General features: G+C 41.1%; 1 protein-coding gene across 1 annotated transcript; it reads right to left on the bottom strand.

Moving 5' to 3' along the window:
- Positions 1–1,588: 1,588 nt before the first annotated feature.
- On the bottom strand, positions 1,589–27,552 carry elovl6 (ELOVL fatty acid elongase 6). The gene is made up of 4 exons (XM_029662258.2): positions 27,273–27,552; positions 7,599–7,730; positions 7,136–7,287; positions 1,589–3,234 (listed from the first exon to the last, which is right to left on the bottom strand). Exons 1-4 carry the CDS (start codon positions 27,353–27,355, stop codon positions 2,771–2,773), a joined length of 831 nt encoding a protein of 276 aa, XP_029518118.1. The 5' UTR covers positions 27,356–27,552; the 3' UTR covers positions 1,589–2,770.

Below are 27,552 nucleotides of genomic sequence, written 5' to 3'. Positions count from 1 at the left end.
TTTCATTTGATGAAATGTTGTTTTATATCCAGTCTTTATATCTTCCATAATTGTCCATAGTCCTACATATTTAAGTAATATGTTGATCCAGTTACTGCTATGTTGAAGATGCAATCCCCCCAGAGCCTCACACACACACACACACACAATACCTTTATCTCAACATTGACCAACTCTCTAAAATGCAGTGTTTATGATAACACCAGAGATATGGCGGAATAGAAAGGATATTGAGCTTATCTGACATGAATTTGCTTATCTTAATCTCTATGATGATAGCAGCCTAATTCCACATGTATGGTATGACTGCTTATCACCCACCTACAGCTACTGACCATAATTGCAGGTTGATTCACATGTGACTATAATTGAACCAATAGCAGGGTTGATACACATGTGACTATAATTGAACCAATAGCAGGGTTGATACATATGTGACTATAATTAAACCAATAGCAGGGTTCATACATGTGATGGCCAAAGGTTCCAGTGTTATGGCACCTATACAGTACCTGATTGTTGCTTGTGACACCAGTGCAGACAGATATGCTTGTTGCCATCGAGAGTTTTCATTCTCTTCAGCTGTAATGAGCAATGAAATGTTCTCACTTAGGATATAATTACATGTTTATTTTGTTGTAGAATAATGCATGTTTCCAATTACTTCCATTGACATTTGTGAGAGATGCAGTTACTTCCGGATGTGATTAACAATGTTTCCTTAACCTTAGGTCATTTAGTTCCGTCTAAACTTTAAATAACCTCATTTGTTTTGTACCTATGATGCGTGTTTCAAGGTATGTTCTGTGTGTGAAGCTGTTTTCAGTATCCAACAAACACTAGAACCATAATCTATTATGATGTTGTGGCTTTGGATTCTCAGCCTAAACTAGCTGGTGGAATCTCTGCAATGTTTTGGTCAGACCATGCTCCAGGTATGCAACTTAACCAGTTTAGCTCTTGGTTAAAGGCCCAGTTTAGTCAAAAACATGATTTTCCTTTGTTCTATATATATTGCCACACAATGAGGTTGGAATAATACTGTGAAATTGAGAAAATTATGATAATGCAATTTGTTAATAAGACTAATAAGAGAGTACCAAACCTCTCTGCCAATAACAGCTAGTTTTCAGACAGTCCTAGCAAAATTATTGTTTGAGAAATTGCGCTTTGCTAAGAAGCTATTTTAATTTAATTTGACCCTTTAAATTGAAAGCAATCACAGTAAGGTACTTAATTGTTACCCAGAAATGATGCGATATGAGGATAAAAACGGCTGCAATGGACCTTTAAGATGTTATGCAAAATAGATGAGGTGCAAAAGCTCTCTTTCTCACACTCTCATACACATGCAGCTCTCACACACATGTGCATGCACACACACACCTTCTCTGCCTGCTGTGAATAAACTCCAATGAAATTCAAGCTGCTAAGGTCCGGGGCATGATTTCCCCTTGATTTGTACTCTTCACTTTTACTGACATACAACTAAACCACAATGACTAATTGGTATGGAGTAAATGGTATATGTGATGCCAATGCCAAGACAGTCGTTGCTGAGATTAAAATAAGCAGACGTGACACTGTAGGCATAATGACGCTCCTTGTTTGCACTCTTGGTTCTTTAGCAACAATGATTTAAATTGATACAGTGTGAATGCACAATAACATGACAGACACCATTAAAAGATACAGGTTCCTTAAAGTTATAACATTGAATTTTAACAATTGCATGTTTGTTTTTTTAACATAAATATGTTTTAAATTCAATACACTTCGATGTCCACTGGTCTTGAGGCATTTTTCCGTTACCGTTTCTTTCATTAAAGTCTTTGGAAATGTATAGCGTCTCACTTTCAAATGTGGTCTGCGACTTTGTGAGGTCATTACTGGCAGGTGAACAGATCACTGTCAGACTCCGTTTCCCATCATGCCACACATTGAATCAGTGTGGTCACAAGATTCATTTTCTCCAATGGGCCTTCAGATGTTTGTATGTAACTAAGCAACCTTTCCCTTTGATGCCTTTTGGCATTGTTTAAGCCCATATCTGACCTTTATCAAGATCTTTATCAAGATGATATGCATATAATATGAAAAAATTGAGGGAAACCTAAAACCTGAGAAAATATTGTGTTGCAATGATGGGTACAGAAGTTACAGTGTCATTCGCTCCATCAGCACACAAAAGTCACACAAAAGTCTACCTCTCACACACTCCCAGTGTCTAAAACGATTCAACAAAAAACAGAAAAGAAAAGGACAATGAAGAAATGACAAAACACACCTAGATGGTTTCAATCGTACATTTAAGTCCCCGCATTCTTCATAAGTACCAATAGATTTCCTATTTATCAAGTAACACCTTTTCAAGTAGATGTACTTCCTTTATCAGGTAAAAAATTAACTGTCCCATTAATATGGAGAATCAAGCGGGAGCCAAAGAAACATCAGATAAAGGACACACTGACTGTTTATCGCCTTGGTAGGTAGTGCTTCCTTCATCAGTGCAGCTCTCTTGAGATGGCACCTCCGTCAAAGTGAAGGACTTTACATCTGCGCGTTAGTAGTATGCTCAAGCACAAATAGACAGCAGTCCCACCTTTTGTTCACTCGTGTTCTACCCCCCCTCCCTAACCTCCCTCTTTCATTCCTCCACCCATCCGTCAAATCATTCATCCATCCATTTGCTGATAATTCTCCCCACCTCCTCAGTCCTCGCGTTTCGTGTCAATCAGTCTCCCTTCTATCTTTCCCTCTCAAAATGCGTCTACTGGGCCTTCCTGGTAGCTGCGGCAGCGGCTTCTGCTCTAGCTGCTGCGGCCTTCTTGGTCTTGTCAATGTAGGCCTCGTGGAAGAACTGGCAGAAGAGCACAAAGTAGCTGAGGTACATAAGCGAGGACCACACAATGTTCTGCACGTGAGACGGGCACTCCTGACCCTGCTGCATCCACGAGTACACCAGGTAGTTCACCACGCAGCCAACCAGCATCTGGGTGATCTGCGTGAGTGTGATGAACATGGCGAATTTCCTTGAGACCTTGAAGCCGGCCGCCCTCAGGGCGTAGTAAGAGTACATGACGGAGTGGACGAGGTAGTTCATGGTCATGAACCAGCCGCCGCCAGCCACCATGTCCTTGTAGGAGTACCAGGAGTAGAGCAGAACAGTGATGTGATGGTACCAGTGGAGGAAGATGAGCTTCTGCTTCCGCAGCACGATGAACAGGGTGTCACCTGCATGGTGGGTGTGGAGAGAGAGAGCAAGAGAGAGAGAGAGAGAATGTTAGTTACAAATGGAAAGGAATCAAAGCGCACACCTTTACATAGCAAGTCATCAATTTCAGGTAACACTTATTTCTAGCATTAAGTGCTATTTAAGCGTCATCTTCTAATACCCTCATGTTCTTGGTAAATCAATGTTAAAAGATCATGATGGCAACATTTAGGAGCGATAAGACAAAGCAAGGACCCAAATAAATATTTTCAGTGCTCATGTTTAATCAAATTTAATCACAGATAAATGCACTGTGGGTTCCCAGCATTGTTATGCTGTAGGTGTCAACATACAATAACAATATGTGTGAGCAGAGCAGTCTCCAGGGTGTATCTGTTTTAAAGCAGAGCAGTCTCCAGGGTGTATCTGTTTTAAAGCAGAGCAGTCTCCAGGGTGTATCTGTTTTAAAGCAGAGCAGTCTCCAGGGTGTATCTGTTTTAAAGCAGAGCAGTCTCCAGGGTGTATCTGTTTTAAAGCAGAGCAGTCTCCAGGGTGTATCTGTTTTAAAGCAGAGCAGTCTCCAGGGTGTATCTGTTTTAAAGCAGAGCAGTCTCCAGGGTGTATCTGTTTTAAAGCAGAGCAGTCTCCAGGGTGTATCTGTTTTAATGCAGAGCAGTCTCCAGGGTGTATCTGTTTTAAAGCAGAGCAGTCTCCAGGGTGTATCTGTTTTAATGCAGAGCAGTCTCCAGGGTGTATCTGTTTAAAAGCAGAGCAGTCTCCAGGGTGTATCTGTTTTAAAGCAGAGCAGTCTCCAGGGTGTATCTGTTTTAAAAGCAGAGCAGTCTCCAGGGTGTATCTGTTTTAAATCAGAGCAGTCTCCAGGGTGTATCTGTTTTAAAGCAGAGCAGTCTCCAGGGTGTATCTGTTTAAAAGCAGAGCAGTCTCCAGGGTGTATCTGTTTTAAAGCAGAGCAGTCTCCAGGGTGTATCTGTTTTAAAGCAGAGCAGTCTCCAGGGTGTATCTGTTTTAAAGCAGAGCAGTCTCCAGGGTGTATCTGTTTAAAAGCAGAGCAGTCTCCAGGGTGTATCTGTTTTAAAGCAGAGCAGTATCCAGGGTGTATCTGTTTTAATGCAGAGCAGTCTCCAGGGTGTATCTGTTTTAAAGCAGAGCAGTCTCCGGGGTGTATCTGTTTAAAAGCAGAGCAGTCTCCAGGGTGTATCTGTTTTAAAGCAGAGCAGTCTCCAGGGTGTATCTGTTTTAAAGCAGAGCAGTCTCCAGGGTGTATCTGTTTTAATGCAGAGCAGTCTCCAGGGTGTATCTGTTTTAAAGCAGAGCAGTCTCCAGGTTGTATCTGTTTTAAAGCAGAGCAGTCTCCAGGGTGTATCTGTTTTAAAGCAGAGCAGTCTCCAGGGTGTATCTGTTTTAATGCAGAGCAGTCTCCAGGGTGTATCTGTTTTAAAGCAGAGCAGTCTCTAGGGTGTATATGTTTTAAATCAGAGCAGTCTCCAGGGTGTATCTGTTTAAAAGCAGAGCAGTCTCCAGGGTGTATCTGTTTTAAAGCAGAGCAGTCTCCAGGGTGTATCTGTTTTAAAGCAGAGCAGTCTCCAGGGTGTATCTGTTTAAAAGCAGAGCAGTCTCCAGGGTGTATCTGTTTTAAAGCAGAGCAGTCTCCAGGGTGTATCTGTTTTAAAGCAGAGCAGTCTCCAGGGTGTATCTGTTTTAAAGCAGAGCAGTCTCCAGGGTGTATCTGTTTTAAAGCAGAGCAGTCTCCAGGGTGTATCTGTTTTAAAGCAGAGCAGTCTCCAGGGTGTATCTGTTTTAAAGCAGAGCAGTCTCCAGGGTGTATCTGTTTTAAAGCAGAGCAGTCTCCAGGGTGTATCTGTTTTAAAGCAGAGCAGTCTCCAGGGTGTATCTGTTTTAAAGCAGAGCAGTCTCCAGGGTGTATCTGTTTAAAAGCAGAGCAGTCTCCAGGGTGTATCTGTTTTAAAGCAGAGCAGTCTCCAGGGTGTATCTGTTTTAAAGCAGAGCAGTCTCCGGGGTGTATCTGTTTAAAAGCAGAGCAGTCTCCGGGGTGTATCTGTTTAAAAGCAGAGCAGTCTCCAGGGTGTATCTGTTTTGAAGCAGAGCAGTCTCCAGGGTGTATCTGTTTAAAAGCAGAGCAGTCTCCGGGGTGTATCTGTTTAAAAGCAGAGCAGTCTCCAGGGTGTATCTGTTTTAAAGCAGAGCAGTCTCCAGGGTGTATCTGTTTTAAAGCAGAGCAGTCTCCAGGGTGTATCTGTTTTAAAGCAGAGCAGTCTCCAGGGTGTATCTGTTTTAAAGCAGAGCAGTCTCCAGGGTGTTTCTGTTTAAAAGTTTGCAGTTGTAAATGAGAACTTGTTCTCAACTGGCCTACCTGGTTAAATAAAAGTGAACTATATTTGTTTCGTTGTAAAGCAGAGCAGTCTCCAGGGTGTATCTGTTTAAAAGCTTTGGGAACATTTTTCAGCTTTGCTCTGTGAAATGGGGCCCACAGAGTACACTTACATCTGACGTCTCAGCTACAGGTTATACAGGAAAACCAACTAACATATAAATGCAATGCATTCAAGGTGACCTTACCTCTTACCATACCATACCTGACTAATTGGTGAATCCACTGCTCAACAGTGAGAGTGTGTTTGTACAGCATCATTCTCTCTCTATCTCTCTCTAAAATCTCTCTCCCATATGCCTCTGTGACAGTGATCAGTGTCTGGGCCAGCAGGTCTGTACTCCACCCTCCAACAAGAGAGCCAGAGCCAGGCAAGGGGTAGGGGCTTCTATCCCCCTCCCTGTGCCCCTGAGAGGGGGCTCCTGCTCTGGGCATCGTACTCAGAACTGACAGGGTGTGGAGCCCCAGTGACGGCAGGACTGGGCAATAACAAAAGGGCCAAACAGGCAGAAAATGGATTCCCAGACACAAAAAGGCCAGACTCTGGGTACGAGGGAAAGGTCACTAAAACTAGGACCGGTTGGGGTGAGATGACACGCATGTCTCTGAGGTCATTGGAGGACAGAAAAGACAGATTCATTCCTAAAGATCTGTGTGCCGATCCTTTCAGCCAACGGGAGCAGAGATATTTCATGGGTATTATCTCAACATACTATATGGCCAATGCCACAGTCTCATAAATCTTTCTAACCACAATGGACACTATTGACAGAAAAAAGCACATGTAAAACATATTGATATATTATAGATAAGGATATTAGTAGTAGCAGCAGTAGTAGTAGTAATAATAGTTGTAATAGTAGTAGTAGTAGTAGTAGTAATAGTCGTAATAGTAGTAGTAGCAGTAGTAGCAGTAGTAGTAGTAGTAGTAGTAGTAGTAATAATAGTCGTAATAGTAGCAGTAGTAGTAGTAGTAGTAGTAATAATAGTTGTAATAGTAGTAGTAGCAGCAGTAGTAGCAGTAGTAGCTGTGTTAGTAGTAGTAGTAATAGCAGCAGTGTTAGTAGTTGTAGTAGAAGTAGTAGCAGCAGTAGTCGTAGTAGTAGTAGCAGCAGTAGAAGCAGTAGTAGTAGCAGCAGCAGCAGCAGTAGTAGCAGTAGTAGCTGTGTTAGTAGTAGTAGTAGTAGTAGCAGTGTTAATAGTAGTAGTAGTAGTAGTAGTAGAAGCAGTAGCATTAGTAATAGTAGTAGCAGCAGCAGCAGTAGTAGCAGCAGTAGCAGCAGCAGTAGTAGCAGTAGTAGCTGTGTTAGTAGTAGTAGTAGTAGCAGTGTTAATAGTAGTAGTAGTAGTAGTAGTAGTAGTAGTAGCAGCAGCAGTAGTAGTAGTAGTAGTAGTAGCAGTAGCAGCATTAGTAATAGTAGTAGCAGCAGCAGCAGTAGTAGCAGCAGCAGCAGTAGTAGTAGTAGTAACATCAGCAGTAGCAGTAGTAGAAATAATAACAGTCAACTTACCCAATTCTGGTGCTTTACTGAGCACAAAGGCGTAGGCCCAAAACTTGCTGACAGGCCCGTTGTAGAAGCTCTGATCACACACTGACTGCTTAAGCCCTTTAGTCATCAGAATGTATGTCATGTAGCTTCCAGTGCGAACAGCACCAAATATACTGGACAAGAAAGAAAGAGAAAGAGAAGGAAAGAGAGAGAGAGCGAGAGAGAGAGAATGGTGTAAGTGAAGCCCCAGGACTCTGGTATACAGTCAAGCCCCAGGACTCTGGTATAAAGTCTCTCTCCAGTCTCTCCTGCCACAGCAATGTTTGTGCAGCATTGTTGTTTGAGTGTGTAATTCTGAAAAGTGGCAGCATGACTTCTTTATTCCAAACTATCCTGACTGTTCCTTTAAGAGGAACCTAAGGCCACAAGATGCTTACAGAATGTGCATTGACTGGACCAGTGTTGTAAATGTCTGCCCTCTTACCTGAACACTGCGAGAGTGAGGGACCATAACACCAGCGGTTTCCTCAGATTAAATTTCTCCCTCTGTTTCATTACATGGCGGCCGCCTAGAATGCAGGCAGCATAGAGGGCTGAGAAGAGGAAGGATTTCTTCCTGTAAAGGAAGGATGGAGTTTGGTGAACATAATCAGCACTTACAAGCGTAAAATAGTGTAAGAACAGATGGCCTAAAATATACAGTATAAAGTACACAGTATAAAATATACAGCAGCGCAACATTAGATCACTTTTGGGGAAATACGAAAGCTTCTGACAAACTTTGATTTTGGAGCAGACTACTCCATTACTTCCACACTGATCACCAGCTGATACACCACCTGGCCAGTTGAGCTACATACTGAAGTGCTCAGCATTATCATCTGAGGGGTTGGATGCTGAGAGGCCCAAAATAAAGTGACGTTTCAAAGTTTTTGTTTGGTCCCAGTGGGCTCAGAACGAGACTTGAGGTCTAATCAATCAAATTTGGGTGGCTGATGATGCAGCTTATGCAATAAATTACTATATATAACAAAGTGATGTTAACTATAAACCAAGAGGTACCCAGAATTTGGGCTCCCATATGTTATAACCAAAACCCTAAAGATAACTCCCCTTTTCCATTCTGCAACCTCAGCTTCATATGGTGACAACGACACTATTTCTTGCTCTTTTCAGCTGACTAGGTGGGTCTACAAGAACTTAAAACCAAGAGGTGCTTTTTTTTAAACGTTGCTTCCCTGTGAAAAATGAAGAGAGGCAAAAAGAGAGCTTATTTAGGATAATGATGATACATTGAGGAAGAAAATGTGGCTTGTCATTATGCTTGAGTTTTATAACTCTATGATAGCATAGACTTTGCCTCTCAGCCTCTCTGCCATTCCCATTGGCCAGATTGGAGTTGTCTTTTCATTTGTCATCGCAATGCAGCAATATGACGTAAAATCCCATTCATACCTCTACCTACTTTGCCCTGGCCATCCTTATAAAACTGTTTAAGACCTAATTCTCAGAAGCAAGATCATGCCCCATTTCTTGTCAAGACACTTCACCCCACATAGCCCCTATCATCTTTCCCTGAACCAGAGGTACCTAGCATATTGGAAGTAGGGAAGTTTACATTTGGGTACTATATCTGATTCTGGTTAGATCTACTGAAAAAAATATGCAACATGCAACAATATCAACGATTTAACTCAGTTACAGTTCATATAAGGAAATCAGTCAATTGAAATAAATAAATTAGACCCTAATCTATGGATTTCACATGACTGGGCAGGGACGTAGCCCTGGGTTGGCCTGGGAGGGCATAGACCCAACCTCTGGGGAGCCAGGCCCAGCCAATCAGAAAATGTTTTTCCCCACAAAAGAGCATTATTACAGACAGAAACACCGTTCAGTTTCATCATCTGTCCAGGTGGCTGGTCTCAGACAATCCCGCAGGTGAAGAAGCCGGATGTGGAGGTCCTGGGCTGACGTGGTTACACGTGGTCTGCGTTTATGAGGCCGGTTGGATGTATTTCCAAATTCTCTAAAATGACATCGGAGGCGGCTTATGGTAGAGAAATTAACATTCAAATATTACGTGACAGCTCTGGTAGACATTCCTGTGGTCAGTATGGAAATTGCACGCTCCCTCAAAACTTGAGACATCTGTGGCATTGTGTTGTGTGACAAAACTGCACATTTTAGCATGGCCTTTAACTGTCCCCAGCACAAGGTGTAATGATCATGCTGTTTAATCAGCTTCTTGATATGCCACACCTTTGAGGTAGATGGATTATCTTGGCAAAGGAGAAATGCTAATATGGACGTAACCAAATTTGTGCACAGAATTTGCGAGAAATAAGCTTTTTGTGGGTATGGAACATTTCTGTGATATTTTATTTCAGCTCATGAGACATGTGACCAACACTTTACATGTTGCGTTTATATTTTTGCTCAGAATATTTTCCTTGAAGAAACGGAATACATTTTCAAAAAAGGGTCTGCAAACAAAGTAAATCTAACAATATAGAAAAGTAATATATCCTAACTTCCTATAGTGAAACTCACTAGCTTGTGTTGACCAGAACTAACACTTCTGAACAACCTCACCAAGAACAATATCCTGAAAGAACATTACTGTTGTTGACAACGAGTATCCCCTTTGTGCAAAATGCAAATAATCAAACAGCTAGTGTGTTTGCTTGCAGGCTTGATAACTGATTGAACAAAGGACAAAGCAGTGCAGTGAAAATCCAAAGAAGCTGCTGTCACACAATGATAGCACAGTTCAGAGCGCAGAATGACATCTTTGTTCCAAAGAAAATAAACAAGGGTGAAGAATGGAGAGAGTCAGAGTAAGCACCTTATAGTGAGGCAGAGCGAATTCCAGACGAGCAACAAGCCCACATTCCTCAGACAGTCTTCACAGCCAAAAAGGTTAAAGGTCACAATGATAAACAGATTCCTCAGAACAGTACAGTTAAAGCTTCAGAGATGTAGATACTAGGAAGTAGAGGACCAAGTACCCTGTTCACACCATCGAACCCAAACCAAACTGTGCTGGTTGTGATCTTTCACGCGGTCCTATTCAGCACAGTTCCCAGCAACTATGGTGAATGCTCAACCAGGTCAGCACAGTAAAACTTGGTTTTGTTCAGCTTGGTTTGTCTCAGTAGTGTGTAAAGCCCTACAGAGTACAGTCTGAATGAGGTACAATAACATGGACCAAAACCCACTAAGGTCAGAGAAAACCTGGGGCATGGTCAAAGTTGACAAATGGGTTCGAGGGCTGTCTCTCTCCTTGCTCAATTGGGCCAGCTGTAGCTAAGCAATGCCTCCAGGAATGGGAATTAATTTGAGACGTCAGTGTGAATTCACATCATGCCTCCGTGCCTCATAGTACCTGCATGTGGCAAGAGCATTCACGTCGGAGCTTTGGTTAGGGGCTGGGGGCTTAAAGTGTCTCTTGCTGCCTCTCTATACGTAGGTCTAGGGGTCAGAGGTCATCACCTAGATGCTGATCTATGGTCAGTTTTGCATATTAAAGATTGACTGCCTTTAAAAAGCAATGAAACCCTTTGAAAACGGCCTATGTGGCATCAATATGAGTCAGAAACAGTTATTCTAGTGTCGAAACAGAAAAACAAACGAGCGATTCGACGAGTTCAGTGGCTCTTTAAGGTCATGATTGGCGGAGTATAAATTAATCCTAGATCTGTGCCTCTAAGCGACTTTTAAAAGAGAAGCTCTGTCAGGGAGGGTTATAGTCAGAGATATGCAATCGTCTCTGAATGACGGCAACAGGGATGGTGGACTAATCCAAGAGATTAATCTTCACCTGAAACAAGATTTATACACAGCACTTCAATCAACTCCAAGACATTAGACTCTTGGCACTGGACTCATTTCTTCACATCTGATTTATTTGTTCTTTACTCCCATCCAACAATAATGAACCACAAAGCGACCTGAGACAGGATATATTTAGATGAAAACTCCGTTTGGAGTCAGAAACCCCAGCACTGAGTGTCTGCTAGAATGTAAATGCAATACTATTTGGAAAACCCTAACAGGAAACTCTACACTATGAATGCTGTTCATGACTAATGACGATGGCACAATGTATCAGTGGATGGAGTACTACTGTTGCAAGTACAGTAGAGCAATCAGAAGAGACTTCTCACACTCTGCACATTCAGAAACCTTACTTTATTCTTCCAGCTGAGATTTGTTCAAAATACCTTTACAATTCAACTCAGCTTCAAAGGCAGTTTAAAGCACAGCATAACAGTGATTCCAAATGAATAATAACTGTGAAAATAGTAAACGTCACATACAGCAAAGGTCGAACATTGAGTGGGGACATATTTGGGACATATTTACTGACATTTTCCTATGCTTTAAAATGGAGTTGTGTCTCTTTTTCTTCATTATTATAGTGTACCTCTCACATCCCTGAGAGCTATCCAACAGAGCTGCAGACTGCTCCATTTTGCCAGTCATCATCAGCATTCGTGGAGAGCAAGCCACCTCCCATGCATTCCCTTATCACTGAGTGAGACTTGCTGGGCGGTGGCCGAGTCTGTACCAGAGCCTTTGCTGGAGCTAAGCAAACATTAGGGGCTGATCTAATGCTTTCTGATAGAGCGAGCAAAGCAGTGGCGGCCTTCCGGGGGATCCCATTCCCTCCTATGTCTGCACAATGTATCAGGTCATCCTGCCAAACAGAGCTAGCTAGTGGCTTGAACTATAAATATTATATTTAATATGGAGGTCACAGAACTAATGACTGAGCCTGGTTATAATCATAATGTAGTATTGCACAATATTGTACCTGTGTGCATTTACTTTTGGAATAATATGTCCCCTGGTTTAGGGCTTGTTTAAAATATCATTGCAATAGGTATCTCGCTCTGTAAATATTTAACAGTCTAAGTGGCCTATTTCAGAGAGAGATTAGATAGGGAATGTGTGGACAGATCTCTAAACAAATCTTACCTGAAGGCATAAATCACACCTGATCATGAAATTGGACCATGGCAGGAACTATTTGACTCAACTTTTCTAATGCAAAAGGAGTCTTTCAATATTGATGGCTAGATCTGCATGCACATTCTAATGGTTGGGCTAACCTAGTGTTAGCAGTTCACAATAACTAGGCTAGTCACACTTGTGGCCCTTTCCCTTCCCCTAGCTGTTTTGGTCAAAGCTGCTGGCTAACCTGATGTGTAACTTGGATCTGTATTAGCTGGAGCAGGAGATTTCACCCCTTATGTAACACTGACTATAAGGATGAGTGTGTGTGTGTTCGGTCTGAGAGCTACCTTCACAGTAAAGCAACTCAGTTCAGGGTGAATGGCCTTGTCCTTTGGCTTGTTTTAGTTGTTTGTAGGTTGCACAGTAGCAGTGGAATCAGTTGTGCCGTCAAGGCATACCCTTGAAGTACACCAAACCTTTGGTTCTGTAACAAAGTGCTACATAAGGCCAAGATATAAATAGGCCCTGGATATAACAGATTAGACAGTCCGGTAAGAACCACCCTGATGCCCGATGTCCACCAGATGCATATGCGTTTTGTTTTGCTGGATGTCTATCCCGCATTTTCCGTGTTTGATGCAAACGTGCTTCTCTTTTCAACTCGCTAAAAGCTAGCTAGTTGGAGTCTGTGTGTACCTCCATTTGTACCACTGCACGGTAAAGCAACGCACGAGTTGAAAATATTGAACACATGCGGTATACAGAACTCACCGCCGCCTAGTACGGCACCCCCAATGTAGAGCTGCAGACGGCTCCACTGACAATTAATGACTTCCGCCGGGAATGCAAAGAGTTTGATGCATCTGGTGGCCTTGAGGCGGGAGTCGAATTCAGTGGTGAACAGAGAACTATACATCTAGAACTGGACATACAGCAAGAAACATAATTGTTACATCCTACAAAGCCTAACACAAAAAAAGTGTTACCTCTGGCACTAGTGTTATGATACAGTTTAAAACATTTACACCAGTGTATTCAATGGGAAGAATGAGTTTGATAATGATACATTAAAATGTGCACTGTTAGTTACACTGCCTATTTCAGTTGAGCTGATAATAACTGTACAACTAGGCAAATTATTTTGTTTGGCTCTGGCAGATAATCGTTTCAGCTTGTTAAGGGATTAAAGTGTAATGGTGAGTGGCTGGTTTATTTATAGTAGGAAGAGAATGAAAGCTTTAGAAGGTTTGAATGAGACTTATTGCATTTTGCCAAGTGTAGATCATTAGCGAATAAAAAGATACAAGGTGAGCAGTGCAAATTAGATGTATATTTGACCTCATGGCCACTTGAGCAAATGCAAAAACACATTTACATTTACATTTAAGTCATTTAGCAGACGCTCTTATCCAGAGCGACTTACAAATTTCATTTGATACACTGGCAGGTTGAAAATGAATATCTGCCTCTGCAAAAGCTGTTTGATGAAATACAATTGAATGACTGCTCTTTCCTCTGTCTGCATCTTGACTCTCAGCTGACACTTTGACAAGATGGCAAAGTCACCCCACATCTCCCTCTCTGTATCCTCCATCCAGATGTACTGCTGGGTGACAACATCAAGCCAGAGGTAGGCTCTGGGTCGATGCAGTCAGCAGCAATCACCATCATCGCATCCTATCCTTCTGGGAAAAGCAGCATGTAAAACATCCCTCCCAGTAGTCGATACCATAACTCATTGGGGACCAGCTAGCTGGCCTAACCTTTGCGAAAGGAACATTCTAACCTTTGTCAGAAAGTCACAATCAGTGACTATGTAGTATTAGCTACTGAGGGGAGAGTAAGGTTCCTTAGGAAGTTGGAATGTGATGGCAAGATAATACTGGGTATTGTCCAAAGACTAACCCTAGGAACTGCTGTAGGTCTGAAACAATTGGATAGATAAGCAATGTGCGTTGCAGTTCTTGACAGAAACCGGTGCGCCTGGTACCTACTTCCACACCCGGTTCAAAGGCACTTAAATATTTTGTCTTGCCCATTCACCCTCTGAATGGCACACATACACAATCCATGTCTCAATTGTCTCAAGGCCTAAAAATCCTTCTTTAACCCGTCTCCTCCCCTTCATCTACATTGATTGAAGTGAATTTAACAAGTGACATCTATAAGGGATCATAGCTTTCACCTGGATTCACCTGGTCTGTCAATGTCATGGAAAGAGCAGGTGTTCTTAATGTTTTGTATTCTCATTGTATGTCCATGCAGTAAGCTAACATGGTATCTATCTCATCACGTTTTGTAGAGGTCTACAGCTCTTCCTTCAGAATTGCATGAAACAACTGATCCTACAATGACATGCAGTCGCCCATGAGGATGGTGTCCGATTGCTTGGAAGTCCACTGAGGGTTTCAATGACTGAATACACTACACAACCTGAGCAACCATCACTGACTCTGAGCAATGGTGAAGTTTGTGGGGGGATTGACTGGGAATGACTCAGCAGGTAAATGGAATATATGTGTACTTCAGTGTCAGGCAGCCACAGTGTGTCGGACATTAAGACCAGCCAGCTGTACTGTAAGTAGACAACATTATGGACTGATCTGTGTGTTGTTTGGTCACTTGCTGGCACAGAGCCATACACTCATACTTATACTCTTGCTTACACAAGCACACACATGCACACACACAAGGGCATACACACAGGGGCCTACACACACACAGGGGCCAAGGCCGTAACTACATATGAGGACACAGAGGACTGGACCTCTGTAATATTTTCTATTTTTCTTTTTTTTAAATAATACAAATATATATTTTGTACACAATCATAAAAAATATATAGATCAACATCTAAATATTGCTCCCAGCGTCAATCAGCTCATTCTTGATCTGACTAAGTTCGAGTTGCGCCTGCCTCTTTGCGAATGAGTGGATAGTGGTGTGTTTGTTATGTTTGCCTGCTTCCCCTGGATTTATCTTTAGCAGCACATTCACCACTCTCTCAAATGGCTAACTCCACCCTCTCGTGGCACAGGCCGAGGGCCATAGACATGAAATTAACTACCCTAGCACGGAGTCGGTTCAAGCAAGCAAGCAGAGAAGTTTCTGACAGTGTATTTGCGAGATGCCGGACAAAATGCAATTTTAAAACCGTCCTGCGCCTCCGCCCGTGTCTATAGACATCCTCCAAACAAACAAAAACCGGCTCTCGGATAACAAGTGCACAACTGGTAAATAGTCGCTTATAGATGTGGCAGTCAGTCAGGTGGCTAGCTTCCGGCAGAAACTTATATTGCAGTAACGTTGAAGGGCTCCGGCTATGTATTAGCCAGCTAGGATGAAGTAAGAAGCTAACATTAAACGTAGCCTACCTCAACAGGAGTAAAAAAAAGAGGCTACTAAGTTCTCATAATACCTGGCGAGGCTGAGGCAGGCTGCAATGCATTCAGGAGGAAGCAGAGGAGACAAAGAGCGAGAGGAAGCAAGTAGAGAGAGAGCGAGAGAGAGAGAGAGAGAGAGAGGTTATTTCAGTGGTTCCCAAACTTGCGGTCAGGGCCCCATGTACTAATCTGCAGGGGCAGTATTGGGTAGCTTGGATGAAAGGTGCCCAGAGTAAACCGCCTGCTCCTCAGTCCCAGTTGCTAATATATGCATATTATTATTAGCATTGGATAGAAAACACTCGGAAGTTTCTAAAACGGTTTGAATTATATCTGTGAGTATAACAGAACTCATATGGCAGGCAAAAACCTGAGAAGAAATCCAAACAGGAAGTGGAAAATCTGAGGTTGGTCGATTTTCAACCCAGCCCCTATTGAATACACAGTGGGATATGGATCAAGTTGCACTTCCTAGGGCTTCCACTAGATGTCCACCGTCATTAGAAACTTGAATGAGTCTTCTACTGTGTTGTGGAGCCGGATGGAAGCTGTTTGAGTCAGTTGTCTGGCAGAGAGCCAGGTCCTGGTCACGTGAATTTCACTTGATAGTGACCTGCATTCCATGGCTTCTCTACAGACATCGCAATTCTCCGGTTGGAACGTTATTGAAGATTTATGATAACAACATCCTAAAGATTGATTATATTGATTCTACAAGTTTCTTTGACCTGTAATATAACTTTTTGAAGTTTTCGTCCGACCCGACGTTCGGATGGACCTGCACGAGCATTTTGATTTGTGTACTAAATGCGCTAAAACAAAAGTAGCTACTTGGACATAAATAATGGACATTATCGAACAAATCAAGCATTTATTGTGGAACTGCGATTCCTGGGAGTGCATTCTGTTGAAGATCATCAAAGGTAAGGGAATATGTATAATGTTATTTCTGATTTCTGTTGACTACAGCATGGCGGATAATTTTATTTTATTTCTGAGCGCCGTCTCAGATTATTGCATGGTTTGCTTTTTCCGTAAAGTTTTTTTGAAATCTGACACAGCGGTTGCATTAAGGAGAGGTATATCTCTATTTCCATGTCTAAGAATTGTATTTTCATCAACATATATAATGAGTATTTCTGTAAAATGATGTGGCTCTCTGCAATATCACCGGATGTTTTTGGAACTAGTGAACGTAACACGCCAATGTATACTGAGATTTTTTAAAATATGAACTTTATCAAACAAAACATACATGTATTGTGTAACATGAAGTCCTATGAGTGTCATCTGATGAAGATCATCAAAGGTTAGTGATTCATTTAATCTCTATTTGTGCTTTTTGTGATTCCTCTCTTTGGTTGGAAAAATGGCTGGGTATTTCTGTGAGTTGGTGGTGACCTAACATAATCATTTGTGGTGCTTTCGCTGTAATGCCTATTTGAAATCGGACACTGTGGTGGGATTAACAACAAGAATGCCTTTAAAATGGTATAAGATACATGTATGTTTGAGGAATTTTAAGTGTGAGATTTCTGTTGTTTTGAATTTGGCGCCCTGCACTTTCACTGGCTGTTGTCATATCGATTCCGTTAACGGGATTGCAGCCCTAAGAAGTTTTAACAAGTTAGGACATTTTTTTTACATTTAACTCAACATTAAATTACTTCACCAATCATGCAGTGCGGATAGAGCAGCTTGAGATGGAGAAGGCAAGCTATAGATCAGTGAGATGTTTACATGCATGACAGAAAGACAAGAGGCAGCTGAAATTTTGCGGGTAGGGAGAGAGCGAGTGAGGGTGGAGGAGGAGGCTTGGCTTGAAGCACTGGGCATCTTGTTATGACATGCATCATTTGAATTAGGCCCACAGCATTATACCTACGGAGGAGCGGCTTCTATGGAGGAACTTTGAATGTCTTTCAGCTAGCTAGCAAACAAGCTTGTGTGGTCAGAGCAGCACCTAAATTAAAAACCCGTCTTACAATTTTGTAGTCAATAAATCCAATGTCAACTGTGATAACTATGTATCCCTAACCAGTAGCAGTGCATGGTTAAAATCACGGGGGGAGGCAAGCCAAAAAAAAAAGCCATATTAGAACCTGTGTTGTGATAATTGTGTTGTTTGCTCTATAACCTGTTAGTTCATATGCCTTGCCACTGTGATATATAGGACGAAGGCTGAGACAATAAGAAGACATCGTGGCAGAATAAATTAAACCACACCTTGGTTCACAATACTGGAGAGCAACCGCTGTCCAGTGAAGTCCGCAAAGCATATTGCATGTAACAAACAGTTACATGACCTATAGCATATGCAAGCAAGCTAATGTATCCGACATTTTCGGACCACTAAATAGCCTTTAAAATAGAACCACGGAGAGTTACAGCAAGTCGCAAAGAAAACAGGAGCTGCCTCCCCTATTCCAGCACCATTTCCACATTTCAACATCATCAAATCACCTATGCTTAGTCTAATACAGTGACAACTAAAATATACCAAAAACTATTTAGTCCAATCAACATAAGCTAACTATGATGTGGCTGTCCATTGTGTGTGTGTGTGCGTTCGTGCAAATAGAAAAAAACATGTTGTCTCACCCTACAGGTAGAGAAACGCCAATGCCATCCTTCTCTCTTTCGTGTTGCTTAAAAGGTCTATGGCTGTCATACAGTACACATTCTTATTTTTTGTTGTCCTAGGCTACCTGGATAAAATGTGTTAGCTAGTTACATATTGAAAGGCTGGTCATGGCTCACATCAACACCATTATCCCAGAAACCCTAGACCCACTCCAATTCGCATACCACCCCAACAGATCCACGGATTACACAATCTCTATTGTACTCCACACTGCCCTTTCCCACCTGGACAATAGGAACACCTACGTGAGAATGCTGTTCATTGACTACAGCTCAGTATTCAACACCATAGTGCCCTCAATGCTCATCACTAAGCTAAGGACCCTGGGATTAAACACCTCCCACTGCAACTAGATCCTGGACTTCCTGACAGACCGCCCCCAGGTGGTAAGGGTAGGCAACAACACAACATGGGAGCCCCTTAGGGGTGCGTGGTTAGGCCCTCCTGTACTCCCTGTTCACCCACGACTGACTGTGTGGCCAAACATGACTTAAACACCAACATTAAGCTTGCAGACGACACAACGGTGGTAGGCCTGATCACCGACAACGATGAGACCTGGCAGTGTGGTGCCAGGACAACAACTTCTCCCTCAACGTGATCAAAACAAAGGAGATGATTGTGGACTAAAGGAAAAGGAGGGCCGAGCACGCCCCCATTCTCATCGCCGGGTCTGTGATGGAGCAGGTTTAGAGCTGTCCACATCACCAACAAACTATCATGGTCCAAACACACCAAGACAGTTGTGAAGCAGACAGGACAATGCCTATTTCTCCTCAGGAGACTGAAAAGATTTGGCATGGGTCCTCAGATCTTCAAAAAGTTCTACAGCTGCACCATCGAGAGCATCCTGACTAGTGGCATCAGAGGAAGCCCTTAAAAATGGCCAAAGACTCATGCCACCCAAGTCATAGACTGTTCTCTCTGCTACCGCACGGCAAGCCGTACCGTAGAGCCAAGTCTAGGTCCAAATGGCTTCTTAACAGTTTCTACCCTAAGACATAAGAATGCTAATCAGATGGCTACTTGGACTATTTGCATTGACCCTCCTATTTATTCATTTCTTACGCTGCTGCGACTCGCTGCTAATTATTGATGCATAGTCACTTTACCCCTACCTATACGTACAGTTGAAGTCGTACGTTTACATACACCGTAGTGAAATACATTTAAACTCAGTTTTTCACAATTCCTGACATTTAATCAGAGTAAAAATTCCCTGACTTAGATCAGTTAGGATCACCACTTTATTTTAAGAATGTGAAATGTCAGAATAATAGTAGAGAATGATTTATTTCAGATTTTCACGGTAAGGTCTACACTTGTTGTATTAGGCATATGTGATAAATTAAATGTAATTTGATTTGATTTGAACTTCCATCCTCTCAGTCCAGAGGCACAATGTATGAATTTATGGTTGGATCAGAATCACCGTTATAATCACTGGCCAGAACGGAGAATTAAGTAAAAGTCCAAATCCCTATCTCCATCCATGGCTAATTTAGGAAAGGGATAATTCAAGCTAGCTAGCTAGCCACCGGAGGACAATACATCGAGATGCAAAAAATCCAGTTGTTTCTGACATATTTCTCGCAATGTGATGTGATAGGAGTGAAGCCAAATCCAAACTGGCTTCCCTTGACACTTTTTTATGTGTGCCAGGACAATTCACAGTTGAGCTCACTAATTTAAGCTCAATGCTGATTGGCTATTATTTTATTTAAACAATGATCAAGGGAGGCCAAATGCTCACTGGCTTCCCTTGCATTTAATGCAACAATGTCATACTCTTTTTGACCAGACAGCATCAGATAGATGGCCTACACATACAGAGACAGAGGGGAGCTATTTCGCTCACTCGGATGCTTTCTCTGGTGAGATACATTCAGCCTCTTGCAAATTGAAGACAAATTATGAAACACAGAGACACAAAATATAAATTATGATATGTTTTTTTCTATTTCTAACCCTAACCCATTATTTAGGGAAGCCTGGCTTCCCTTGGCAACCATGAATACACACCACTGTCCCTAACTATCATTGAAAAAGTTAATCCATTCTTCTATAATAAAAAAAATCTCTCTCCCTATCTTCTGAATCACGCTTGTAACATCAGTAGGCTACTGCTATGCTTCTGGAGGGGAAAGGCAGGTTGCCTAGACACACACACACTGGCAAAGATTTTCAACTGGCAGGAAGACACTGGAAGAAGTTCCTGATTGACAGAGAGAGGGCTTTGCAAAGGCACTTTTTTTCATCTTTTGTGGGACTGGGAAAAAAATGCCCATAACTAAAATAATGTTATTAACGGGTTTAAAATAATGTTTCTGTTCCAGAACAGTATACTGTAGATCACTTTCATTCCCGGTTCTGATTCTGTTCCTTTAAAAATTGGGAATGTGATAGTTAATAACGCTATGCTGAGGAAAAACAGTCCCTTGGTTTTTTTTTCTCTCACTGGGCAATGTCTCATCAGGTTTATACTTAAGACCACACAGAGAACAAACAGCGTCCTCTTTATAAACGTAAAAATATCGAGACATTTGAATGTAAAATTATTTTCAGTTATAGCCACATCATGCATTCTATTGCCACTGAACGGTGATCTCAAAGTGATCTTGTGAATGAATCTATTTAATGTCAAACCATCATCAAAATGTCACAGTGCCACTTTGTTGACTAACTCCAAAAGAACAAGTGTCTGTTGCCAAAATGCTGTATGTGCCCAGGACTGAGATTCTTTGTTTGTTTCAACATCATTTGTCAATGTAAGTCAAAGTAAACTGTTGTTTTAAGGTTGAAATTTTAACCACAGAATTATGTCATCATGGTAACCAAAGTTCAACATAGACAATACGTAAAATGTGTACCTTCATTAAAACCACATCAGATCATTATATCCACTATCAGAAAAAAAAACTATAGGCTGGGCAACACCTACTGTCGAATTCATCTATCTACAGCTATCATTTGGTCACTCATCCAGGGTTTTAACCAAGCCCTGTCCTGCTTAGTTATGATATTTGTCACTATTACAATGCGCTATTATAAGAATGTTTGTTGAGAGATCTCCTCTTAAAAACTAAATAGTTTCACTGTTGTTATCCAAGTCATTCCAAAGGGTAGGTTTATCAGAGCAAATGAAATGGGACAATACTTTATCACTCATATATCATAAATTATACTATTTTAGGTCATCAACAGCTATTGTTCCAATTCAACCCAGAATTCAGCTAAAATAGACAATACAATAGGTCTAACGATTTAAGCTCTGGTTGGCGTCAAACCTTAAAATGTGGCCATGAATGTGTTACTCATTTTAAGGTTGAATGTTACTTACTGTTATTTACAGTATAATATTGATACATTGGATTCACGTCTCCGTCTCAATCAAAAATCTAAGTTAAAGAATCGGACTAAATCAAATCAAATTTGATTTAAAGTGCATTTAACTTTTGATTTGATCATATTGTTTAACTTTGATTGTTGGTTGAGATGGAGACGTGAATCCAACATATCAATTATTAATTTGTAGAAAAACTGGAATTAAAGACAGACTAAGTCAGTGGCACAGATGGAACTATCCAAGCAGAAAATAAATCCCCTTTAAAATGATTATATTTGGTTGTGTTGACAACCAAACATAATTCAATATGACTTTTGAAATCACTTCTGAAATACAATAAATAGCCTATTAACTTGTCCACAAGTTAAAGGAATACTTTGGGACTTTGACAATGAGGGTCTTTATCTACTTCCCCAGAGTCAGATGAACTAGTGGATATCATTTTTGTCTCTAGCATCCTAGTAAATATCCACAGACTTCCTAATGCAAGTTAGCATTGATGCGCAAAACTACCTCTAACCTCCTTCATAATGATAATACATAAAAATGGTATCCTTTAGTTCATCTGACTCTGGGGAAGTATATACATACAGTGCCTTCGGGAAAGTATTCAGACCCCTTCCCCTTTTCTACATTTTGTTATGTTACAGCCTTATTCTAAAATGGATTAAATAAATCATTGACATCAATCTAGCACAATACCCCCTAATGACAAAGCTAAAACAGTTTTTTGAAATGTTTGCAAATGTATTAAACATTAAAAACAGAAATACCTTATCTACATAAGTATTCAGACCCTTTGCTATGAGACTTGAAATTGAGCTCAGGTGCATCCTGTTTCTATTGATCATCCTTGGAGTGTTTTTACAACTTGATTGGAGTCCACCCGTGGTAAATTCAATTGATTGGACATGATTTGGAAAGGCACAGAACCTTCCAGGAGAACAACCATCTCAGCAGCACTCCACCAATCAGGCCTTTATGTTAGCGTGGCCAGACGGAAGCCACTCCTCAGTAAAAGGCAAATGACAGATCGCTTGGAGTTTGCCAAAAGGCACCTAAAGGACACTCAGATAATGAGAAACAAGATTCTCTGGTCTGATGAAACCAAGATTGAACTCTTTGGCCTGAATAGCCAAGTGTCACATCTGGAGGAAACCTGGCACCATTTCTACGTTGAAGCATGGAGGTGGCAGCATCCTGCTGTGGGGATGTTTTTCAGCGGCAGGGACTGGGAGACTAGTCAGGATCCAGGGAAAGATGAACGGAGCAAAGTACAGAGAGATCCTTGATGAAAACCTGCTCCAGAGTGTTCAGGACCTCAGACTGGGTGGAATGTTCACCTTCCAGCAGGACAACGACCTTAAGTACACAGCCAAGACAACAAAGGAGTGGCTTCGGGACAAGTTTCAGAATGTCCTTGAGTGGCCCAGCCAGAGCCTGGACTTGAATGCGATTAAACATTACTGGAGAGACCTGAAAATAGCTGTGCAGTGACCCTCCCCATCCAACCTGACAGAGCTTGAGAGGATCTGCAGATAAGAATCCCCAAATACAGGTGTGTCAAGCTTGTAACGTCATACCCAAGAATCAATCAAATGTATTTATAAAGCCCTGTTTACATCAGCCGATGTCACAAGGTGCTGTACAGAAACCCATCCTAAAACCCCAAACAGCAAGCAATGCAGATGTAGAAGAAGACTCCAATCTGTATTTGCTGCCAAAGATGCTTCAACAAAGTACTGAGTAAAGGGTCTGAATACTTACATAAATGTGATATTTCAGTTTTATATTTTTTATAAATTTGCAAAAAAATCTAAATCACTGTTTTTTCTTTGTCATTATGGGGAATTGCGTGTAGATTGATGAGGGAAAAAACAATTCAATCAATTTTAAAATAAGGCTGTAATGTAACAAAATGTGGAAAAAGTCAAGGGGTCTGAATACTTTCCGAATGCACTGTAAATGGCCTCATTACCAAAATTCTAAAGAATCCCTTTAACAAATTATATGTTGAGTGGAAAAATATATGGCAGCTAGACTGTATGGTCTTCAGAGATAGATGGGAGGGGTTGAGCTTAGCTGACGGGTGGGACTAAAAACAAACAAAATATAACTAATGTAAAATATACTGTCCGTGAAATGTGTGTAGTATGTATAAGCTGGAAGTGAAAGCATAAGTATTGTTGTCCCATTAGTTTACTCCAATTACGGGAGGGGTGGTCAGGTTAGGGGAAAAGAATAAAGAAGGAAAATATATATATTTTTTAAATGTACAGTACCAGTCAAAAGTTTGGACACCTACTCATTCAAGGGTTTTTCTTCATTTTTACTATTTTCTACATTGTAGAATAATAGTGAAGACATCAAAACTATGACATAACACATATGGAATGATGTAGTAACCACAAAAGTGTTAAAACAATCCAATTATATTTTATATTTGAGATTCTTCAAAGTAGCCACCCTTTGCCTTAATGACAACTTTGCACACTCTTGGCATTCTCTCAACCAATAACATTGATAGAAGCCACAATCTATTTACAATATTAAAGCTGATCTACACCCCCCCCACCCCACCCCACCCAAATAAAAACAAAATAGAAGAAAATAAATTATAACTCAACCACAAATACAAGTTAAAGAATGGGATGAAGCCAGTGGCTCAGATGAAACTATGCAAGCAGTAGATACATCTCCTTTAAATGTTGATATTTGGTTGCATTGTCAACAAATACAATTAAATAATATTTTTGTAATACAGAAAATAGCCTTAAATGAAGGCTCTTACAAATTAAAGTAACATTCAACCTTAAAATGAGAAACACATCCATGGCCACATTGAGGTTACTGTAACTATAAAGGTATTCTTATGTAATCATATGTTCAAGATAGGGTGCATAGGTTGTCGCAGGTCTGTGAAAATCTTCACAATTGCTGTAATGATCTGTGCAGAATCTTGAACGCTATTGATCACTTGCACCATGTACTTTTAATGTAATCTCAACTGCAACACAGGTCATGTGGTTGTGCTATTAGATGAACAGTGATATCACAATTTGTTGTGTAAATAAACAAAATATCTGAAATTGTATTCCCATTTGAGTGATTGTAATCTCATTGAATAAACATCGCAACCAAATATTACCCAATTATCCACCTTGAAATGACATGGTGTGCCCAGTGGGAGATTTTATAAATTCACGGAGATTCAACCAAAAACATTTGTCCTGAGGGGGAGGGTATTTTGCAGGAGCTAATGGCAAGTGAGGGTAGTTTAATTAGCAATTATGTGAGGGTAGCTATATGCTGTTTTTCAAGTTAAGCACACTGCACACTGCCCCCTGAAGCCGAAGCAGTGATTTGAAGATCAGATGCCATTTCCAGACATGCTGAGTCAACCATGACATTTTTCTCCCGTTTGGATTGAACACCCCAATAGCAAAGAGCAAGCCTTGTTATAACAACGAGGCAAGGTTTGCGTAAGCTTGATTCTTTGCAGTCGTTCCCAAAAGAGCTTATCATCTGTCCTCACTTTCCCCAGGGGTTTTGTCCTCGCTGGACTAAGGTGCACTTCCTCTGAGTTTGTTAGTACTGGCAGCTACAGAGGCCGTCCCTGCAACTATTTCATCACACAGTAGTCAATAGACTGCAGCAGCCTACCATTAAAACTTTCCTCTATTTCCCATTGGTATTTGGTAGGCCTCAACATACAGTAGCCCATTCAAGAAATGTGATGAGAGAGAGAGGGAGTTCACCTGCATAGTGAGAACACATGCTTCAATTACAATGCTGTAGAGTTTGAAAGTGTTGTTTTGATTAGTACATGCATCAGAAAGTGCCATTATGGTATTTTGTTTCATTGAATAGGGCCCCAACGGTTAAAGGCAGTTGAAATGTGCCAGAAAATCACCCATGAAGCAATGCATTGTTATTGTATCTGTACGGCAGAGAAAGAAACAGGTTGGTTAGCATTCAATTATGATTTTTCTCTTTAGGAGTTTAGGCTGAAGGGCTGCACCTATTTACAACTAAGTTGACTACTCTATAACATATCTCTCAAAACATGTAACATGTTCATACCCCTATTGTGTAATGTCAATTTGGGTGAATATGACTAACCACTCGTGAATTTGTGCAGTGGTTATTTCCTCTCAGAACCATGCGGTATGGTCTTGTCAGAGCAGACATCCCTGCTGCAGTGCAAACGCTGCCCAGAAGAGTGGGCACAGATCATGAGCTGCGATGTGATTGGCTAGCACTCTGTCAGCAGACATCATAAGATAATTTCTATTGGTCCGTTGGTAGCACCAACTTATGGGCAGCTCCTGCACAATGTTTCCATACGCTTGATTCTGAAAAGGAACACATTGGACTTCTGTAAATTGTTGAATGTTTAATTGCAACATAAATGTTTCTACTATTACAAATTAACACACTTCTTTTTTCTATTTCCTAGTTCTGTAGCCTACCAATAAACCAGCATGTGGCATTAGTGTAGGCTGCTGTTGCATTACAAATTAGATTTTTACCTGTCTATTGAAGGTTTTTCAACAGGTATAAATACTTGAATCATTATTTAAGTCAGTTAATAACCAATGCATAAGTGGTAACCTCCCATAGGCTATTACAATGGTAAACACAGGAGACTAATTAGACACTGATGGTCATGGATAACAGTCAATTATAAAAATGATTTTTTTTTAAACATAATGGTGATTTATTTCCTAGACACTTACAGGTATTAGTAGGGTGTGATTTCAGATGGAGCATAACCTGATTATGGCCGTGCTCATCACCTGCATCATCCGGCATCAATAGGCATTACCAAGACAAGTTTAGTTCGTTTATTCAGTCTGTGGTGGATATATAATGGTCTTACCCTGTCTTTGGTGAGCATATGTCTATGTTAAGGGTTTGGCCAGAACATGAACATATAGCCTATCCAGGCAGTGATGTTATTTTGAGTGTTTGCCTATAATTTGGTCATCTTTTCTTTAGGAATGTGTTTGTAATGGTTAGCACCTTAGATTTATAGGCTAGGAAGGTTAGAGTCACAGGCACTGGTGCGCTTTGTGTCAATTAATGAACACGTTTGTTTAGTTATTCTGTCTGTTTGGCCAGAGAAACGAGACTACAGACTCCAAACCGGTATTGTGCGTATTGTAGGTCTAAATGTAATCAGTTTTTTGGAGCGCAACGGACTAGACAAAATAGTATGCTGATAAATGAAAGGTCTACCTCTGTCAACTCTCGGCATGTGGGATGTATTTCATTCATAGTGTACCGGTTGTAATACAGGGCTATTGGGCAGCGGTAAATGTAAGAGGACGGAATTATCTGGTCAGCAGACAGATAACAGTAGCGCCGCATCACCTTGAATACCTGGAATCTGATGCCTAAAAATAAACATTCTACATACGCAAATCACTGAAAGTCACATCAGAAGGCAAGGAAATTGTAACGAGATGTAAAACCTAATAATAGAGTGATAGGTTCAGTTGGTAGGCTATTCACCAATGGGCACTTTCTTGATTCATTGTAACTAATTCACAGCCAGGCCTCCATATGTTGTGAATAGGGTAGGCTACTGTCTGTGTGCGGATGATCCTCTAGCTGCTTTATGAAAAATATTTTATTATAGGAAAGCCTAAGCAGACCACAACATAAGCTATTTGCAAGCTTAACGTTAGCAGCATCCAGAATATGCTATTCTTATTCATTCATTTCCTGTTTCTATTAATACGAGTATGAGGAAATTTTGTCACATATACACAAACAATCCTCCCCACATCAATATGATATTTCATAGACTATATCTACCAGTTTTCTTGCATCCATCGTATGGCTTCGTCCTCGTTGAACTGTCTCTCAAATTCGTACTCTTGTAGCGCCAACACCGACATGTTCACTGTGCGCTTTCCTGTAAACGAATACAAAGTTATATTCTGATTAGGTGTTATATTTAACTGGTTTCCTCTTTATCTCTCTATCTCATCTACACTCCTTGTCTTGCATCGCTCTTGCCACTGCCAAAAACTATCAAACTGAACGCGAACGTCCGACTATATGACAGCTCGATCCGGCATAGGCCCTCTCCACC

Source organism: Oncorhynchus nerka, linkage group LG6, assembly GCF_034236695.1.
Source record: "Oncorhynchus nerka isolate Pitt River linkage group LG6, Oner_Uvic_2.0, whole genome shotgun sequence".
NCBI lineage: Eukaryota > Metazoa > Chordata > Actinopteri > Salmoniformes > Salmonidae > Oncorhynchus > Oncorhynchus nerka.
This window is presented reverse-complemented; position numbering and strand designations above follow the sequence as displayed.

What these genes read in the sequence shown, in the direction of transcription:
- elovl6 (XM_029662258.2), bottom strand. Translation starts at nt 27,355, where the DNA reads ATGTCGGTGTTGGCGCTACAAGAGTACGAATTTGAGAGACAGTTCAAC. An exon ending in CGATGGATGCAAGAAAACTG is followed by an intron (nt 7,731 to 27,272) that starts GTAGATATAGTC and finishes CTTCCTTTACAG; the next exon opens with GAAGAAATCCTTCCTCTTCT. An exon ending in CTCACTCTCGCAGTGTTCAG is followed by an intron (nt 7,288 to 7,598) that starts GTAAGAGGGCAG and finishes TTTCTTGTCCAG; the next exon opens with TATATTTGGTGCTGTTCGCA.